The sequence below is a fragment of the Theropithecus gelada genome, chromosome 15, assembly GCF_003255815.1.
Source record: "Theropithecus gelada isolate Dixy chromosome 15, Tgel_1.0, whole genome shotgun sequence".
Taxonomy (NCBI): domain Eukaryota; kingdom Metazoa; phylum Chordata; class Mammalia; order Primates; family Cercopithecidae; genus Theropithecus; species Theropithecus gelada.
This window is the reverse complement of record NC_037683.1, coordinates 106,330,765-106,351,405: the sequence shown is the minus strand read 5'-3', so window position 1 is coordinate 106,351,405 and position 20,641 is coordinate 106,330,765. Positions and strand designations below refer to the sequence as shown.

General features: G+C 53.4%; 1 protein-coding gene across 1 annotated transcript in view; it reads right to left on the bottom strand.

Moving 5' to 3' along the window:
* The window catches only part of WNK2 (WNK lysine deficient protein kinase 2), a 138,106-nt gene that overhangs the window by 2,872 nt on the left and 114,593 nt on the right, over positions 1–20,641 (bottom strand). The window contains exons 24-29 of the mRNA XM_025360589.1: positions 19,395–19,609; positions 18,202–18,393; positions 17,310–17,408; positions 10,706–10,750; positions 8,967–9,223; positions 61–172 (exon numbers count right to left, since the gene is read on the bottom strand). Coding sequence (XP_025216374.1) covers positions 61–172; positions 8,967–9,223; positions 10,706–10,750; positions 17,310–17,408; positions 18,202–18,393; positions 19,395–19,609 — 920 coding nt within the window. The remainder of the gene's footprint in view (positions 1–60; positions 173–8,966; positions 9,224–10,705; positions 10,751–17,309; positions 17,409–18,201; positions 18,394–19,394; positions 19,610–20,641) is intronic.

The window sequence follows — 20,641 nt, the reverse complement described above, 5'->3', positions numbered from 1 at the left end:
CTCCGTACTGACCCAGAGGCAGCGCACAGGATGGGGCTGGGAGGCTGGAGAGGGCAGTACCTGGTGTGGGCACGGACAGGGCCGGGGCGGCTCCGGGAATGACCGTGGTGGAGAGAGGGCCGGGCGCTGGGGGCAGACGTGGCATCCCCACTCCTGCTCGAGGTGCGGTCATCTACAAAACACAGAGACGAGAAGAGGAAGGTACACGTGGCTGCAATCAGCTGGCCTCCCTGAGTGGCCCCCAAGGTGCCACGGTTTCTCCATCCTCAGGAGACAGTGGTCCTGGAACCTGCGGTGACAGGCACCCCCTCAGGGCTGACACCAGAATGATGGTGTGGGGCCACGAACCATCACCCTCCCTTGTTTGCTTCCCCAAGCTGCAGCCTGATAGTCTCTAGGCCACACACCCGATGTCCACCAGCCAGAACGGGCCTTGGAGGAGGACTGGTGGGGCCTGGCCCCTGAGGGCGCGTAAGTGGCCCCACACGCCTCTACTCAGCCACCACAAAGGCCTCCTGCTTGGCTGCTCAGTGCCCTCACAGGAGCATGAACCACCCAGGAGCTGGCAGGCGCAACGCCCCAGGACCTGGGCAAAGCAAGCATGCAGGGAGGTGGTGGCAAGGCAGCCCTTCCACTCTCCCAGCCCGGGGAGAAGCCGTATGCGGGGTGTGCCCCAGGAAGGCAAGGCTGCTGGCCACGGGGAGTCACTCCGCTCCACTCCAGGGAGGGCCCCACTGGGCACTGGTCACAGGTGCATGGAGGGCACTCGGCGGCTTCCACACCCCTTCCTGGAAATCATGCTCAGCAGCCAGGGCTGGAGGGGCCTCCTCATCTGGAAGGGCCTCTACAGAACTAACAGCTGAGCCCCTGCCCACAGCAAAATGCCCAGCACCTCCCCGAGGTGCCTCCATGCTTCCAGTCGACACAGCAGGGATCTCCAGGCGGGCAGGAAAAGGAGTCACCCGCACAGAATGGACAGAGAGAAGGAGAACTGGCCTCGTGCAGATGATAAGACTGTGTGTGCAGAAAACCCACAAGAACGGACAAACCAATTCCTAGAACTAATAGCAAATTTAGCACAATCACAGGATATGAGATATGAAAGTCAACCATAGTTTTATATTCTAGTAACAGGAAGCTGGAAAAGGAAATTTAAAGAAAACTAATATTTATGATAGCATTCCAAAACATCAGCTACCTAGGGATAAATTTAATGAAAGATGTATAACATCTTTACACTGCAGAGAAACAAAAAAGATGCCAGTAAATGGACACCACGTTCACAGGAATGCTCGTGTTGTTCGTATGTCTAATCTCACCCAGCTAATCGGCAGACTGAGTACACTCCCAATCGAAATCCCAGTGGGCTAGCCTGCAGAAAGTGACAGGCTGTTCCTAAAACATATGCAAATATTAACGACCTGAAAAAAATCAAGAAATTCTTGAAGAAGATCAATACTGAAAGTCTTTCCTGAGCAAAGATTAAACTTCCTAGAAAACGTCAGTCATTAAGAGAGTGTGGTGTTGCCACAATAAGGGAATTGCTACAGGAAACAAAACAGCAAATTCAGAAATGGACCTACACACCGAAGGCCACTTGACAAATGTCTGCCCAATTCCAATTCAATATGGAGAGGAAGGGACTGGAACGATCAGATATGCATAGAGGAAGAAAACAGACTGACCTCTACATCAGAATATACACGAGAGTTCATTTGAGATGGCTCACCGGACCAAAAGCAATAGCTAAAGCTGCAAAGCTTTTAGGAAAAACAAAATTAAAATTTTTGCCATTTCATGTTCACCACTAAGAAAGCAAAAACAGAAGCCACAGATCAGGAGACTATATCCATTATGGGGTCTTCAAAAAGTTCATGGAAAATACATATCATGAAAAAACTATGCATGACTTTCAAAAAAGATCTTCGCACCCAAATACACTTGTACTAACTCATGACAACATGTCTGAAGAGGAGGCAGTCTGAGGCGCTGAGGAGGAGAAGATTTCAGTTTGAAAAGAGCCTCCATCACACTAACGTGAATTCTGCCAAGCAAGAACCAACATCAGCTGGATGGTGAAGCTTGGGTGGAAGAATGGTGAGATCACTGATGCTTTCTGAAAAGTTAACGGGGTCCATGCCCCCAAAGAAAACAGCAGTTTACAAATGGTTGACCTGTTTTAAGAAGGGATGGGACCATGCTGAAGACAGAGCCCACAGTGGCAGGCCATCCGTATCACTTGGTGAGGAAAACACTCATCTGGTCTGAGCCGTAAGTGCAGAGGACACTGGGTAACAGCAGAAGCAGTGGCCAACACCGCAGACATCTCAGTAGGTTCAGCTTACACAATTCTGACAGAAAAATGGAAGTTGAGCAGACTTTCCACTCAGTGGGTGCCAAAACCACTGCACCGAGATCGGGCGCAGGGAAACAGCAGAACTGTCCGTGGAAACTTTGAACAAGTGGGATGGAGATCCTGAAGCTCTCTTTGAACTGTAACGACATGAAACATGTTTTTCCCACTGTGGTCCTGAAGACAAAGCGCAGTCAAGGCAATGGCGCTGAGGGCTGGAAGTGGTCCCATCAGAGCAAAAGTGGGCCAGTCAAGAGCAGAGATTGTGGCAACAGCTTTTGGGATGCTTAAGGCATTCTGCTTGCCGACTTTCTGGAGGGGTAACAAGGAATAGTGGCATCCGCTTAGTATGAGAGTGTTTAGGGAACATTAGCCAAAGCTTCAGCAAAACCCCCCCGGGAAAGCTTCCCCGGAGAGTCCATCTCCATCATGACAGTGCTCCTGCTCATTCCTCTTAGCAAACAAGGCTGATTTTGCAAGAGTTTCCATGGGAGATCGTCAGGCATCTACCCTGCAGTGCTGATTTGGCTCCTTCTGACTTCTTTTTGCTTCCTAATTTTAAAACATCTGTAAAGGGTACCCATTTTGTCAATTAATAATGTAAAAAAGACTCAATGGCCATGGTTAAATTCCCAGAACCATTAGGTCTTTAGGGAGGGACTAAATGGCTGGCATCATTGCTCATAAAAGTGTCTTGAACTTGATGGCACTCGTGTTAAGAAAAAAGTTTATATTTCTTCTCTAGTAGCTGTAACTATAGGTATGCGCCACCATGCCCAGCTATTTTTTTTTTTTTTCGACAGGGTCTTGCTCTGTCACCCAGGCTGGAGTGCAGTGGCACCATCTCAGCTCACTGTAGCCTTGACCTCCCGGACTCAAGCGATCCTCCTACCTCAGCCTCTTTAGTAGCTGTAATTATAGGTATGAACCACCATGCCCAGCTATTTTTTTATTTTTATGTTTTTTGAGACAGAGTTTTGCTCTTGTCGCCCAGCCTGTGGTGCAATGGTGCGATCTTGGCTCACTGCAACCTCTGCCTCCCGGGTTCAAGTGATTCTTCTGCCTCAGCCTCCTGAGTAGCTGGGATTACAGGAGCCACCACCATGCTGGGCTAATTTTTTTGTTTTTGTTTTTGTTTTTCCTGTACTTTTAGTAGAGACAGGGTTTCACCATGTTGGCCAGGTTGGTCTTGAACTCCTGACCTCAGGTGATCCACCCGCCTCAGCCTCCCAAAGTGCTGGGATTACAAGCGTGAGCCACCGCACCTGGCAGCCCAACTAATTTTTGTATTTTTTGTAGAGATGGGGTTTTGCCATATTGCAAAGGCTGGTCTTGAACTCCTGGACTCACTCAATCCACCCACCTCAGCCTCTAAGTGCTGGGATTACAGGTGTGAGCTACCATGGCCAGTCATATATTTCTTATATTTATCTTTTAATTTCATTGTTCTGTGAACTTTTGGAAGTCCCCTTGTATACGACAAAAGATATATAATGAACACCCACAAATCAATAATAAAAAGATAAACAAATCAACTTTTAAATGGTCACTATCCTTGACCAGTCACTTTTTAAAAGATGGCTGATAAGAATATGAAAAGGTGCTCTAAGGCAAATTAAACAATAATGAGAAAACTACTATTAGACCTCAAATTTTTTTTGCAAATAAAATTTCAACTACAATGTTCTACACACAATATTTTAAAAGTCACAAGAAAAGACAAGGCAATATAAAGAAAAACTAGGCCAAAGAGCAAACAAAAACTAAAAAATATTATGTGAAGGAGATACAAGATAGAGATTTTTGGTAGAGAGTTAGAAACCATTTTTTTTTTAAAGATACGGCAGATGTGGTTAAAAAAAAAAAAATTCAAGTGAAAAACACAATAACCCAAATTAAAAACTGAATAGATAGGTTTAACAGCAGTTTAGACACAAAAATTTACTGACCTAAAATCTAAAGAAAATAAAACAGGAAGGTATGATTCATTCAGAGGAAAATATTTAACTGACAAAAACATCCCCAAGGAAGCCTAGACATTGGACTTAGTAAACAAAGGCTTTAAATCAAATATCCTAAATGTGCTCAAAGAACTCACGGAAGCCACGGACACAGAACTGCAGGAAGTCAGGAAAATCACACAGGAACACGACGAGGATATCAACAGACAGGAATTATGAAGGGGACCGAGTGGAACTAGAAGAGCTGAAAACAGTAACTGACATTTACAAATTCACTAGAGGGGTTCACTGGCAGATCTGAGCAGGCAGAATAAAGAATCAGCAAGCTGGAGACACTTGAAATGATTGTGTGAGGAGCAGAGGAAAAAGGTGGCAGAGTGGACAGAGCCAGAGGGGTCTGTGGTCCACCATGAAGTGGATGAGTAACACACTGCGGGAGTCACAGGAGAGGAGAGCCCAGAGATGAAGGTTAACTCACGCTGCAGTGACTCTCCACGAGGGGGCCAAGACCATTCAAGGGGGAAAGCAGTTTTCAACAACTTCTGTGGGGAAAACTGGATATGCACATACCAAGAAAAGAAGGTGGAGCCCTGCCTTGCCTCACAAAAATCAACTCTATCCCAGCACTTTGGGAGGCCGAGGCAGGCGGATCATGAGGTCAAGACCATCCTGGCCAACATGGTGAAATCCCGTCTCTACTAAAAATAAAATAAAATAAAATAATTAGCTGGGCGTGGTGGCAGGCGCCTGTAGTCCCAGTTCCTTGGGAGGCTGAGGCAGAAGAACTGCTTGAACCCGGGAGGTGGAGGTTGTGGTGAGCTGAGATTGCGCCACTGCACTCCAGCCTGGGCGACAGAGTGAGACACAATCTTAGGAAAAAAGAAGAAGAAGAAAAAATCAACTCATTCTAAATGTCAAAGCAAAAACCAGAAAACTCTTAATAGAAAACTTAAGGAAAAGGTTTCACGACATTGGATTTCGCAGTGATTTCTTGGATATTACACTAAAGGCATAGGCAACAAATGAAAACAAGACAAATTTTAAAACTTTCGTGCATCCAAAGGCACTACCAACAGATCATATATCTGATAAGGGATTAATATCTGGATTATGCAGAAAATTCCTAAAACTCAACAATGAAAAAAACAAGCTGATTCACACATTGGCAGAAGACTTCAATAAATACTTCTTCAAGGAAGACATAGAAACAGCCAATAAGCACATGAAAAGCTGCTCAATGTCACTACTTAATTAGGAAAATGTAAAGCAAAACCACAAGATACCAATTCACACCTGAGAGGATGGCTCCCATCAAAAACCTGAAAGGATGGCCAAGCGCAGTGGCTCACGCCTGTAATCCCAGCACTTTGGGAGGCTGAGGCGGGTGAATCACTTGTGGTCAGGAGTTCGAGACCAGCCTGACCAACATGGTGAAACCCCGCCTCTACTAAAAATACAAAAATTAGCTGGCCATGGTGGCAGACAACTATAATCCCAGCTACTCGGGAGGCAGGAGAATTGCTTGAACCTGAGGGGTGGAGGTTACAGTGAGCCAAGATCGTGCCATTGCACTCCAGCCTGGGCCAAAGAGCAAAACTCTGTCTCAAAAAAAAAAAAAAAGAAAACAACAAAAAAACAAAAACAAAAAACCCAGAAAGGAAATCTTCTGTTGGCACAGATGTGGAGAAACTGGAAGTTTTGTGCACTGTTAGTGGAAATGTCAAATGGTATAGCTGTTATTGAAAACAGTTCCTCGAAAAACTATCATATAATTATCATATGATCCAGCAATTCCACTTCTGGGTTTATACCCAAAAGGATAAAAGCAGGATCTTGAAGGGATACTATGTTCACAGCAGATTAATAACAGCTAAAAGATGGAAGTCACCCAACTGTCCACTGACAGAAATGACAGACAATCCCATAACAGGATTCCACTGAGAATGGATGTGGTACACAGATACAATGAACTATCTCTCGGCCTTCAAAGGAAAGGAAATCGGACATGCTACAACATGGATGTCATCAAGGGTGCCCTTGGAGGTCGTTTTGCTAAGTGGAATAAGCCAGTGGAAAAAGACAGACACTGTGTGATTCCACCCTATGAGGTACATAGAGGAGTCAAAGTCAGAGAGACCGGAAGCAGAATGGAAGTTGCCAGAGGCTGGGGGAGGGACAATAGGGAGTTATTATTTAATGGGTACAGAGTTTCACACAGTAAAAAAAGGTGGAGATGAACAGTGGTGGTGGCAGCACAGTATTCTGGATTTATTTATTTTTGAGACAGCGTCTTGCTCTGTCGCCCAGGCTGGAGTGCAGTGGTGCGATCATAGTTCACTGCAGCCCCGAACTCCTGGGCTCCAGCAATCCTCCCACCTCAGCCTCCCGGGTGGCTGGGACCACAGGCATGTGCAACCACGCCTGGCTGATTTTAAAAAGTTCTGATACATACTACAACATGGATGCACCTTGAAAACATTGTATCAAATGAAATAAGCCATTCACCAATCATACACATACTGTATGGTTCCATTTATATGAGGTACTTAGAGTTGTCAAAGTCATAGAGACAGAAGGAAGGACAGAGGCTACCAGGGCCTGGGAAACCAGAGGTGCCAGAGAGAGGGCTGGGGAACTAGTGTTTAATGGGGACAGAGTTTCCTTGGGGAAGATGAAAAGGTTCAGTGGATGGATGGCGATGGTTGCACAGTGCTCTGAATGTACTTCATGCCACTGAACTGTACGTTTGAAAATGGGTAAAATGGTAAATTCTGTGTTTTATATTTTTTGCCATGACAAAAATAATAGTTTAAAAAAACCCTTATACTTAAAAAGAATCCAGAATATCTGAACAACAGTTAGCTCTGCTAATTCTGAACGCCGATACAGCTGGAGCCCAGGCAGCAGAGACGAGCCTGCCCAGGCTCCAGGTGCAGCCTCACAGAGCTGTGGGGCCATGTTCAGGATTCCTGACTTTGTCCTAGAATAATGGGGTTCCACTGAGAATCAATCTGAGGACTCAGACTGGCGGAGGTGTACCTGTCAAGAGGACCCTGCAGTGGTTCAGAACAGAAGCCACAGTGGTGGAGCTTGGGAGTGTGGATGTGGAGAGAGGGAAACAGATTCAGCTCCAGCATCTGGAACAGCAACAAAGACTGACAGCCGGGTCAACAGCCAGTCCCGGAAGATCTCCACAGACCGAAAGCACCGAGTCTGCTCTCCTAGCACAGTGCAGCCACACGAAAACACACTGACAAAAGGTCATCTGAAAACTAACAACCACACTTACTTCCAATAGCAACAGAAATTATACAATATTTTCAAACAAAAGTTAATGAGAAGCTGCACACTTTTGGGATGCAGCTAAAACCATCAGTGGGCACTTTATACCCTTGCAATGCCTACATTATCATGGAAAGGCTAGAAATCAATGAACATGTCTTAAGAAACTTTCCAGAACAACAAAATTAACCCAAAGATAGAAGGCAAGAAATAAGAAAATAAATTAATGAAACATACACTAAAGACTATCAAACACAAAATGTGTTCTTTGAATGGGCTAATAAAATGTCCACCCCTAAGGAGACTGCATAAAGAAAAAGAAAGAGCAAAGGAGAGGCAGAGAGAGAGGAGGCAGAAATCACCACCATCAGGAATGAAATCAGGACATCACTGTAAATCCTGCAAATGGAAAAAAACAAAAGCTATTATGGATAATTTTATGGCAATTTACAATTTTAGATAAATTTAGAGGAGAGATACCAATCGCCAGAAAGGCAGAATTTAACAAAACGAAACAGAAAATCCAAATGGTGTGAAAAGTTTAGAAGAAATTGAATCCATAGTAACAACTGGACCCTCAAGGAATGAATAGGTGTGTGATAAATACAGCAAAAATGTCAGTTAGAGTGTACGTAGTGGGTCTAACTAAGGATGTTCACGGCAGAATTTTCAACTCTCCTGTGTGTTTGAAAATTTGTAAGGTAAAAGATCATAGAGGAAAGTATCCCACGCTAAAAAATAGAAAAACAAAACTCCAGCCCAGATGGCTTCACAAATGACCTTTACTAAGTATCTGAGATAGAAATAACACCAGTCTTCCACGAACCCTCCAGAAAGCTGGGAAACAGCAGATGCTTCTCCAACTCGCGCTGACATCAGAACAAGTTAGGTGTGAAACCTAGGACAGCAGGTCCTCACTTCTGCCCCACGTTGGCTCAGGTGCGTGTGAGCTACGGCCCGAGGCTGGTGTCACTTGGGTGACATGGCCAGCTGCCCTGGTCTCCAGCCTGGGCACAAACAGAACCCAGGCAGAGGTGGGCCCGTCCGCCAAGACCGGGGCCACCTGCTCTGAGTGCAGGGCTCGGGCTGCCCAGGCTGGGGCTGCTGCTGTATCTGAGCTGTGGGGTCACAGCCCCGGCCTGGCCTGGCCTGGCCTTTCCACCTGCCAGCTGCAGAGCTGTGGGCGCGTCGCTCACCTCCCAATCTGTAATGTGGAGAAGCCTAGTTCTTGGGGCTGTGGGGAGAATGAACTCGGATCATGAAAGTGAAGAGCTTAACTGGACACCCCTCTGCCACACAGGGCACTAGCAAATGCTGGAGGCAAGGCTACCCCACCCCAGGAGCCCCCGCCCCGCCCGCCCGGCACTCACAGCCCGCGCCTCGCCAGGGGCAGCCCAGCCTGCCTGGGCCTCCATGTCCTGCAGCCTCTGGGTCTGTTTCAGCTGGTTGAGCGTGGGCTTCAGCTGTGCGGCCCCCACCGTCTTGCTCGTCCACTCATCCACCAGCTTGTGCAGGTCGTCCGTGAAGGTGCCCTTCTTGTTGTTGCTGTTGTTCACCTGCGCCTGGACGTGCAGGGCGGGCTGGGGGCCTGGCTCAGGGCCTGGGGCCAGGCTGCTGGTGGAGGACCCTGGGGAGTCACACACAGGCCAGGATTGGTGACGCCACACATGCGCCCAGGCCCCCAGTGGGCTGGCCGCATTCGTTCTTACGTGACAGCTGAGACAATGGTCTCACTTGGGCCAGGCAGCACCTTGCTTCAAGAGGCGGTCGGACTAAGGGGCCTGGCTGCCCAGGGTCAGACACGGTGGGGCATTTCCATGGGCTGTGCCAGGTGGCCATCACCCACCTCAGAAGCCAGGCCAGGGGACAGGACCCTGTAGCAGCCGGCAGCCTCTGCTCAGCATCCACTCTGTGCCCACCGCTGCCCGTCCCCAGACTCACGTGTGAGAGAGCTCAGGAAACTCCTGGCACAGCCAGACACACTGGGCTTCGGCGTCACGGTGCCTAGAGTCAGGTTCCTCGGGCTCTCTCTGGCCTGTGCATCCTCAGCCGTAACATGAGGACGCGGGGGCGGTGGAGTACTGTGTGAGCGCTCAGCACACGCGGCTGGCTGGCCTGCAGGCGGCCCCCTGGCCCGCGGGAAAATGCCTGCCAGGGCTGTCTGACTTGCATTCCCATGAATTTTAATGGTCTGGTTGTTTGGAATTCCAGACGTAGAAACTGTCCTGACCAGAGCGTTAGAGGAAGGTATTCATAAAGGGTACCCATGCCTGGGGCTGCCTCATGAGGCCCCACCAGCTCCTGCCGTGGGCTGCGGCCAACGCCCTGCTGCAGGAGTGAGCTGGGAGCCGCTCTGCTGACTATTAGCACACCAGAGCACTCGGCTGCTTCATTCAAAGCATAAACGAGACTTTAAAATTTTTAAATCATACCCTTTCCACGCAACACATGTCATTTCTGGTTGGCAATTTTGAATAAGCCAATTTAAAAATGTTCTGCATAGAAAAACAGCCTAATGACCATCTCTTCAAACAAGCTGTCCCAAAATGTAGTGGACTTTAGTGGCTAGCAATGAAAAAGCACAGACACAGACAATTAAAAATTAGTGATGAGATTTGACACACATGGAGCTATTCCTACATGAAAAGTTCAGCCAGAAAAGAAAAAAAAAATTTTTTCAAGAGAGATGAGAGAGAGAGAGAAGGTGAGTGGCCCAGGGAGACTAATATCCACTCAGTCCTGGCATCTCTCCTCGTGGGGAGGCACTCATCTTTAGGACTTCAAGGAAATACTCATTCCTATGGTTTTGGAAAAGGAGCCAATTAATGATTGGCAATTCGCGGGTGTTCCGGGGAAGGATAAGCCCGTTAGATGTGAACTGGCGAGACCGCACAAACTCTAGGCGCCACGGAGACACACGGGGGAGCCGAGGGCAGCGATCCCGCCAGGCAGAAGCGAAGCGGCGCCTGGCCGAGAGGCATGGAGCAGGCGCGGGGCAGGCACAGGGCCGGCCCACGCCCGCCCAGCCGCGGGAACCCTGATGTGTACTAGCCACGAGAAAGCCCATGCAATGAGAGAGGACAAAGGGGGAAAAAACCCGGATAATTACTACTGCTGTGTTCTTTGCCTAGGCAGAGACGCTTCAGGGCAGACCCTGCAAGGGAGAAAGAAACGACACAAGACCACAGAGTTAGGCAGAACAGCACACACCGGGACACGCTACCACACTAAGCAAAAGTCGTCAGTGTGCAGGGAGGGGCAGACACAGGCAGCAGTTCAGAGAGAGGGCCGACCCGGCTGGGGGAAACGGGGCAGCCCCCGGAGAGAGGGTGCAGGCTCCCACGAGCTTCGCCGAGGGGGCAGAGGTGCCAGGGCCAAGCCCCCAAGCTTCAGGGAGAAGTGTTTGTCTCTAGAAGCATATTCAAAGAAAAGTAAAAGAGAAAGAAAAAAGAAAAAAAGAAAAAAGCAAAGCACAGCGCTTGGCTTTCAAACATCAGGCTTCTGGGAGCCCCACTGACGGAGGCAGGACACCCTGCTGAGAGTCGGCCACGGGAGCTCTGGAATGGAGCCGGGCACGGCTGGGCTTGGCCGCCGAAGCCCATCAGAGGTTTTCCAAGTGCAAAAAGATACATTGTTTTGCAGGTTGGAGGCCAAGTCTGGATCTCAGATGGCTGCCTCAGGTGATGAGGTCAGCGGCAGGCATTGAGTAGAGGACCCGAGGGTTTCTATCTAGGGACTGACCCCAATGTCTGGGGACACTGCCGCCTCATTACAAGTCAGTATCCACAAGGGGTAGGGCAAGGCCTCAGCCTGGAACACTTCTGGCCTCCTTGTAATTGGGACCGCCACTAAACTGACTGGTCCCAACTACCCAGAGGCCACCTGGTGTACACTGAATGCAACGTCCTAGCCAGTCAGTGCCCAGCCTGGTGGGGACAAGGTCCCCAGGGCAGACTGGGCCGGAAGGCGCGGCCATCCCCGCTTATCCTTATGGGCAGGCAGAGCTGGGACGGGCAAGAACAGGCTCAGGCTTCCCCAAGGTCACTCAGCAAAGCCACACTAGCACGGAGGCTCTGTCTACACTCCAGCCCACACTCCCTCCGCAGCAGGGAGCTGTTCCCGAGAGACCCAAACAGGAGCGACTCTGATCTTCCAGGGACTCAGAAAACCTGGCAACGTCTGCCTGCCTTCTCCAGAAGGGCCCATGCCTCCCGCCTCGGGGGACAGTGGGCAACTTGTTGTCCAGCTCCTCGGCCCACGCTCGGCCTGAGCTGTGCGTCCTGGACTTGGAAACTTAGCTCAACTGAGTATTTTTAGTCCATTCTGTCTGTTCCTGAGCTAACGTGGGGAAAGAAAGGTGAGGTGGCGTTCTGTTGCAGACTTTACTGTTCAAATAAAAAGGAGGGAGCCCAGCGGGAGGGATTCAGACCAGTAGGCTCTGGGTGAGCAGCTCCGAAGGGCTGTTCCCTGGCTGCTCTGTTCTGAGATGAAACCCTGCCAGGAACACAGAGTTGATATCCCCTCGATGGCTCACTGAAGTTTGCAGGGGAGGTATGGCTGGTTTTCTGTAGCGCAGGAGGGGCCCCTGAAGTCTATGATGTAGCCTAGGGGGGATCCAATGTGTAGGGGCACTGGGTGAGCACCAATTTCCCTGGCAGGCTTTGTGGGGGGCTATAGCCCATGGTCCCATGTAGATGGCCCTAAGCCAGGTGCTTCAAAAAGCTGCTCTGTGCCTAGCTGGTAGCTCTTGGTGTGGCTGGAACTCTACATTCAGGGCTAATTCCTGGCTGTTGCCATGCTGGGAAGAACACCAAACAGGCCAGCTGCCGGCTGGGAACCACCAGAGGGAGCCTGGACCTGCGATCAGAGCTGGGACTGACTCACCACCCTGGGAACCCGGGGTCTGGAGTGTGTGGACACCGCACCTGCTCAGAGCCAGGGAGCAACCCTGGCCCACGGAGGCCTCCATGGGCCCTTCCTAAACTCGGGCCCCAGTGACCAGTGTGCATACGGCTCCTAGACCTCCGGGCAAACTGATGGGTGCCAGCCTTTCAAGGCCACTCACAGCAGACAACTGGACTGGGGCAGAGACCTCTCCACACTCTGGACAGCCCTGCCCATCCTTAGGTGGCTCCTTAGTCCACCTCTCCAGAGCCTCAGCCTGCATTGGGCACTGCCCCTCACTTGCCCACCATGCAGATGGCACCCGAAGACAGCCCCCCCGGCCCCCTGCCACTCGCTCTGTGCCAGGACAAGCACCCACACCTCCTGTCCATAAGGCAGCAATGGGAGAACGAAGGAAACTTTCAGGAGGCTGCTGATTGATGCCAGGCCCACCTCGGTCTCCCTGTGGGGCTTCCGTCCCTAGCCAGGCCCAGGAAGAGGCAGCGCCAAGGCCCTGGACTGCTCAGTGGTGCTGGGGCGGGGGCTTGGCGGCCTCATCCCAGCTGTTGGGAGATCCGCTGCTTTCTTCCCAGAATGTAAAGTGGCAGCACACAGGACGACAGGAGGGCCGGCTCTTGGACTTGGCATCTCCTGCTTTTGTGCAGCCGACATCGGCTGAACCCCCGAGGCACAAGCGAAGCGGAGGCTCCCTCCCCACTCCAGCCCTGATTCGCTCCGGCACAGAAACAGCCTGCTCTCGGGTCAACGGCCCTGGCCTCTGGGTGGCCCGAGCACCTGCCCCGTCCAGACCCTCAGCCTGTGGCCAAGAAGACATCTCAACCACGAAGGATTCAAACTGAGGGTGTGTGCCTGGGACAGGGGGCCTAAAACGTGGTCAGCCCCTGAGCGATCTGTCACACTCACTTTTCACCTCACAGGGCTCGATACCGCCCAGCAGCCCACAAGACAGCCAGGGCAGCTCACCTCCCGTCACGGGCGCCCTGGTGGCTTCACCTCAGTCCCCTACAACCTCCCACGCGCCCTCAGCTGGTCAGCCCCCACCACGGTCAGCACTGGCTCCTTTTTCACAAGAGAAAAACGGGCATCCAGGGACGAAACCCCTTTTAGGGTGTCTACGTATTGAACAACCATGTTTTTGAGCCAAAAACTGTCTACAAAGCATGCATTGGGAAGCAGGATCCGCCTTGGCTCTGCCCAGGGAGACCTGAGGCTGTTTTCTTGTTGCCCTGAGCTAAATGACCCCACACTGCACTAGGCCCTGTCGCACACAGGCCTGCTCCACAGACAGCCCACAGTGGTACGCAGCACTGACCACGCTGGCTGCAGAGGGCAGGGCCTGGTGGGCGCAGTGCAGGGTGGGGGCCCTCGTCTCTGGATGCCCTCTACCCCGAGGCCGCCTGAACACCTGCTGCAAAGGGGCTCGCTGAGCACGCACTCTCTCCCCGCCGGGAGGGATGAAAGCATTCCACGGTGGGAGAAGGCCTAGAAGGGACCGTGCAGTGACACCGGAGGGTGCCTGAGCCAAACATGCTGCAGCCAACAGCCAACATGGAGAAAACCCAAAGAGAAATCCCATGGCTCTAGCGTGCAGAGAAAGGCCCACAGGGTGCCAGCACCTGCCTGGTCAGGTGGGAGGATCCAGAAGGACCCGTTTCTAACCAGCAGAACCAACAGAACCATGACCAGAGGTGCCATCTCAGCATCAGCACCTGACCCTCCTCCCCGTCTCCAAGGGCAACATCCCTTAGAATGCACTGGGCCAGGTGAGGTGGCTCACGCCTATAATCCCAGCACTTTGAGAGACCAATGTGGGTGGATCGCTTGAGCCCAGGAGGTCTAGACCAGCCTAGGCAATATGGTGAGACCTTGTCTCTACTAAAAATGCAAAAAAAAGTAGCTGGGTGTGGTGGTGCAGACCTGTGGTTGGGAGGCTGAGGTGGGAGGATTGCTTGAGCCAGGGAAGCAGAGGTTGCAGTGAGCTGAGATCTCGCCACTGCACTCCAGTCTGGGTAACAGAGCGAGACTTTGTCTCAAAAAAAAAAAAAAAAAAAGACTGCTCTGGGGCACTGAGTCATGTGAGCTCCCCAGAGCATCTGCTGACCACAAGGGGGCGTCTGCAAGCTGGGTGACAGGTCTGTGCCAAGGGGCCCAGCTCATAGGGGTTCCAAGCAGGGGCCTTGCACTCCCTAGGGGTCTGTCCACCTGCTGCTCCCAGCCTCCACTGCTTTATTCCCTGTCCTGCACCTCGAGTCAGCTCAGGCCTCTGGAGGTGCCTGCGGCACTGCCCTGCTCTATCCCTGGGCACAGCCACCTGGGCACCCCCAGCCCACCCTCTGGCCTGGCCTCAACCCACCCTGCCTGGGGCCATTTTATCTCCTCTGATCTTCACAGAGGCCAGGATCCCTCTACACTTCAAAATTTAACACATTCTGTTTTCCTGGAACTTTCTCTTCCAGGAAGTGGGGTGCCCCACACCAGGAGAGTGAGCTGAAAGCTCTCCCTAGGCCCTAGGGAGCGACGGCTGGACAGGCTGCGCCGGCTGCCCCTCCCTAGCCGCGCCTTGGCATCCACCCCGCTCCTCCACTTGCAGCGCAACCCCCGACCCCTCGGCATCTTCCATGCACCCACCTCAGCGTCTTCCTGCCCATCTGCTCACACTACCCCTGCCTGCATCCCTTCCTCCTGGCCTCCAAGCCTGGCGCAATCCCACGGCCTCCGCCCAAGTCCTCAGCCTCAGCGCTCACAGGGCTGCCCCCGCCCCCGCAGTCTTTCCCCTGGAGGTGCTTGGTCTCCTCACAGACCCCACAGCTCTCCCTTCTCTTTTGCGCTGCCCTGTGGGTTACCCAGGAGCGGCAGATGTGCCAGTGGATGGCTCAACAAGAAGTCCAGCCTCCAGAGCCCAGGGCAGAGACAGGAGGGGCCCGTCCCAGCCACATCCCAGCAGAGTGGCAGAGACTTCAGAGGCCTGGAGCTGATCCAGACAGGGCTTGAGAGGTGCCCAGGGCAGGGGCCCACCTGGGCTCTCCCTGGCCAGCAACTTCAGAGTGTCAGGGGATTGGGGGAGACGTTATGGCTCAAAAAGACTAAGACCAAGACTTGCCTGATGGGGGCGAAGCCGTGAAAACAAGCAATACCACAAAACACAGCACGGGGGTGGAAGTGGGGCCTGGGTAGGTGCCATACCCGACAGCAACGCCCTGCATTGAGTCTCCCAGGTGCCCTCGCCCCCAGTGACAGCCCCAGATCGAGCCACACACGCAGGAGCCGGAAGAGGAGCAGCAAGTGAGGCACAAGGCCAGCAGGGCCGGGAACCGGCTGCGGAGAAGGAACCACAGCTGGCTGCCATAAGAGGACCCAGAGACGCAGGGGTGTGGGGGGAGGTGCCCACCCCTCCCCATACTCAACTCAGCAACTCACCAGACACCAGGCCGCCCAGACCCACAGACTAACGGCCCAGACGACATGGTGGCCGAAACAGGGCAGCCTGTTAAACAGACGAACGGGAAGCCCTGGGAAGGCCCTGGCATTTCTACATGGCCCTTGTGTCCTCGACCTGCCTGCCTGGAGAACGATGACCCACGTGGACCTCTGATGGAGTGGGTGGATGGCAGTGGACGCCTCCCACGGGCATGGCCTCTGGCTCCCAACAAGTACAATGTATCTTTATTGTACAAGCAAAAAGTCACGTGCCCCAAACCAGCATATCCAATCCAATTGTTAAAAAGCTTAATTTTCCTGTTAAAAAGACAAAAGCCTAAAAATCTCGCAGCTTTTGGTTCACTGGCCGATTGTCCTGAGGGTGAAAAACAAACTGCCTGCTTTGGGACTGGCCCCAGGCAGGCAGAGCCTTCCCTGGAGATGGAGATCCTGGGCACTAACTGTGTTCCAGGGGATCTGAGCAAGGCTGGGACTGGGTTTTGGCTTAGTAGCGATTGGAGGAACTGTGTCATTGACTTCATCCCTGTGGTCACAGGAGGTGACAGGAAAATACAGCAACTAAAGTGCTCCCACTGGCTGGAGGAAGGGAAGGAGCCGGCCAGGCAGGATGCATGCTCCAAAGAAGAGCTGCCCCGGAGGCCATCACTCTCCTATTTTGGGTTGGAGACAGCGGTGGGTGAGGAGCAATGACAGAGGGGACCAGACCTGCCCTTCCAGTGGGGAGGGGCTGGGGAGGCCCGAACTGGAGCACGTTCTCTCAGCATTTCCACATGCAGGGCGCGGGGCGGTGGGTAGGCAGGGTACTGGGTGCTGGGATCTGGCCCTGGTACAGAAACCACGCCCTCCAGTGACCTTTAGAACCGTATAGGCTCACTATGTGCATGTCTTCACAGTCCAGACACGCGTGACACACACTGTGCATCTGGAGGAGGTTGGGGTTGTCTTTTTGTTGTCGCTGGAACTGGGAACAGCGGACATGTATATTTGCCACAATTGCAACAGAAAAAAAAAACTACATCCAACATAAAAAAAATTAAATAAATGAGGTGACGAAAAAAACGCAAAGGGCCCCAGACCATCTGGGCAGAGGTGCCCGGGGCGGAAGGCAGGCCAGCCGCTGCACATGCTTTCCGTGCCCAGGCACCAGCCATGAGCATGCACACGCGCTGTGCGGGGCTGGGGGGTAGGCGCGGGCGGCCGCTGCTCCGGGGACCGACTCATGGGGTTCCACTTTGATATTAAATAGGTGACTTCAATGGGGTGGGGGAGGCATCCTATGAAATGTATGAAAGGTAATGAAGACAGGGAGGGGGTCGGGGGAGAAAACCAAGGGCCAGGAGGTGATAAAATACAAAAGAACAAATACAGACAGATGGACACAGATACGGGTCCACTGAGGAATCGAGCACGAGGTTTGCTACTAGACTTATAGGTCACTCTCTCAGACGTTGGGTGGTAAACCGTCCAGCCTGCAAATGAATATAAAGGGAAGAAAACAAAGAGACACTCATCAAGTACAGGTTGCTGCGATTCCTCCTCCACACCAACAGCCACACCAGCCTCGTCACTTAACATCCACGGCTCCATCTAGCCCAGCCCGGAGCACCAAAGCCACTGACCATGTAATGGGAAGGAGGCAGCGGGAGAGCAGAAGAGAAGCAGCCCGGAGAGGGGCGGGCAGGGTGGGGTGGGCGGGGCGGGGCGGCTTCATGGTCACCATGATTTCTCTGGACAGAGATGGTGAGGACAGGAGAGCACCTTATTGAGCAGCTGCTGCTGTCCACGCAGCGTTGACGAGAGAATTTCCTCCTCAAGGCCAAACTCCCAGCTCGAAAGCTGTGCCCTCGTCCCCCCAGCCGGCCCTCTGGACTTTGGAAGGACCCAGTGTTTAGCACCATCTGGCTCCGCTGTGGGGGTGGGGGTGGGGCAGCCAGTGCCTGGGAACTGGCGCCGGAGCACACGGCCGGATGCCAGGTCCCCTGCCCTCCCCAGTCCTAGCCACTTCCCCAAGGTCCGCTCTAGCAAAGCATCACCTCCCCCTGAGCTGCTGACAAGCAAGACTTGGTGGTGGTTGGGACAACTCCATTCCTTTCATCCACAGACTATGTCTTTTTTCTTTTCTTTCTCCTTTTTAAAAGAAGCCTCTCAACAGCCTTTGCCACAGCTCGCAACCCCTCTACACAATACGGGCGTGCTCCTGGGGACACCACTGAGGCCCTATGTGGCTAGCACATGCTCGGAGACAGGCAAGCTGGAAATCACCTTGGCCACGCGCTCCGCCTCCATCACTGGCTAAGCCGGAGCAGATGTCCGAAGACAGGGAGGCCCGGACGGAGCAGGGCTGCTGGGTCTGCACTGCCTTCCCGCTCAGGCCCGTGCTGTCTGCAGTGAGCCCCGCACTGGCTTGGGCAGGGTCCTTAGCGGGAGGGCCTCTGCTGGAGTCAGCCAAGTGACCTGGGCGGGGGGAGAAGAGGCGACAGGCACGATGAGGCCCGCCGGGTCGGGGCTGTGTGGATCGAGTCTGTTCTGCCTGCTCGTTGCTGGGTGACCTTGGGGAAGCTCACATCTCCTGCAGAGCACAGGCACATGGCCGCATCTCCCACACAGGAGTGATGGGGAAGAGCAAAGAAAGTGCCCAGTCTCTACCAGCCCCCACTACCATGCAGGACTTGTGTTGAGCAAATACAGTGACAGAAGACACACCCGGGCACAGAGTGGCCTGTGTACTTCTCATCTCAGTCTTCCCTTAGCTCTGGGAACTGTCTCTGAATTCGTGTAATGGGTATAATTCATGGATGTGTACCCCGAAGGCTGTGGGCTTACAGTGAGCTTACAGTGGCTTGCCTGGCATGCTTGGGGACTTGGGCTCACAGGGGCTCCAGCCCAGAGTGCCGGGGCTCTCAACCAGCAAGCAGGCTGCACTGCTGCTCAGCAGGCCTCAGGAAGCCCTGACACGCAGGGATGTGGGCTGGTGACTGCCCGGGGCCAGGACAGTGCCACTCCAGGACTAGGTGTCAGCTTTAACAAGACTGGGAGATCATCACCGTCCTCCCGTCCTCCCCGGCCCCTAACGACAGCTGCTCGGCTGGCACACACCGAGAAATGGGCCAAAGGAAGCAGCCGCCATCCGTCCACGCAGTGCCCTGCAGAGGAGCAGGTGAGGGAGGGCAGCCTGAGCTTCCCTGGCACAGCCTGCAGCCTAGGGGCTCAGGCCCAGCACTGAGCAGCCCCTGCCCACTCACGGACCTTGCCTCTCTCTGCATGAGGACAGAGGACCAGGACTGCCTTCATGCTGCAATGACTCCCCTGCTCCAGGGAAAGGAGATTCAGTAAGGAGACAACCCCGAGTGGTCTTCGAGGTCCGAGGGTGTCACACCTGCACAGAGCCTACCTCCCAGGCTCACTCAGGGGTCCCCAGGCCCGCTCCCATCCCAGCCCTGCGCCCGGAGGCCGACCTGTGCTGGAGGCCACGACCTTGAGCTGCCGCACCAGGGGGTTCAGCAGCTTGCCCGCCTTCAGCTTGCTCTTGCTGGTTTTTCTCCGGCGGCCAGTGGGGGGTGCCGTGTGGAAGAAGCCCACGTTGGGGGGCAGTGGCTTGCCCAGGCGGCGATACAGAGCCTCGATCTCCTGCTTCTGCTGGCTCTGCAGCTCGGAGATCTCCTTCAGGTGCCTGCAGGAGGGGACAGGAGGGAGCGCCGCTGGGTTTCCTCGGTGTTTCCAATACCGCCAGCCCCTCCAGGAGGGAGGTGCCGTGGGAGAACATGGGGTGCAGGGTGGGCGCCCCGCCTGTGCCTTGGCCTGGACCACTCAAAGCGCCACACGGGGGCTGTAAAATGACACTGTTTGTTCACATCTAAATGGGGAGGTGCCAAGGTGGGGGGCCTCTGGCATCGATGTGCCCAATGGCACGGGCCAGACTAAGGGGCCTCAAACTTCCAAATACCTAGACTCAAACCGCTTCCATTGATACTTACAATGAAAGTCCCAAACACGAACACAGGCGAGGGGAAACCAGCAGGTGCCAGGCACCGGAGACTGCCTCTGTTTATCAGGCAAATGTGTGTTACTTCCCCCATGGGGGAAACAGAGAGTGGAAGGCCAAGGGATGCAGAGGGGAGGAAACAGAGGGGAAGAAGGTAGGGGGGTAGAATGGGGAGGGGAGTAGGCCGAAGGGAGGATGCAGAGGGGAGGAGGCCAAGGGGAGGAAGGTGAGGGGAGAATGGAGGGGGAGGAAGGTGAGGGGAGGATGCAGAGAGAAGGATGGAGAAGGGAGGATGGAGGAGGAGGAGGAAGGTGAGGGGAGAATGGAGAGGGGAGGAAGGTGAGGGAGGATGGAGAGGGGAGGAAGGTTGAGGGGTGGATGGAAGGGAAAGAAGGTGAGGGGAGGATGGAGAGGGAATGGTGGAGAAAGGAGGATTAAGGGGAAAGATGAGGGGAGGATGGAGAGGAGAGCATGGAGAGGGGAGAAAGGTGAGGGGAGGAGGCCAAGGGGAGGAAGGTGAGGGGAGGATGGAAAGGGGAGGATGGAAAGGGGAGGATGGAAGGGAAGGAGGAGGACGGGAAGATAGAGGAGGGAGAAGGGAGGATGAGGGGGGAGGAAGGTGAGGGGAGGATGGAGGGGAACGAAGGTGAGGGGAGGATGGAGGGAAGATGAGGGGAGGAAGGTGAGAGAAGGATGGAGAGGGGAGGATGGATGGGGAGG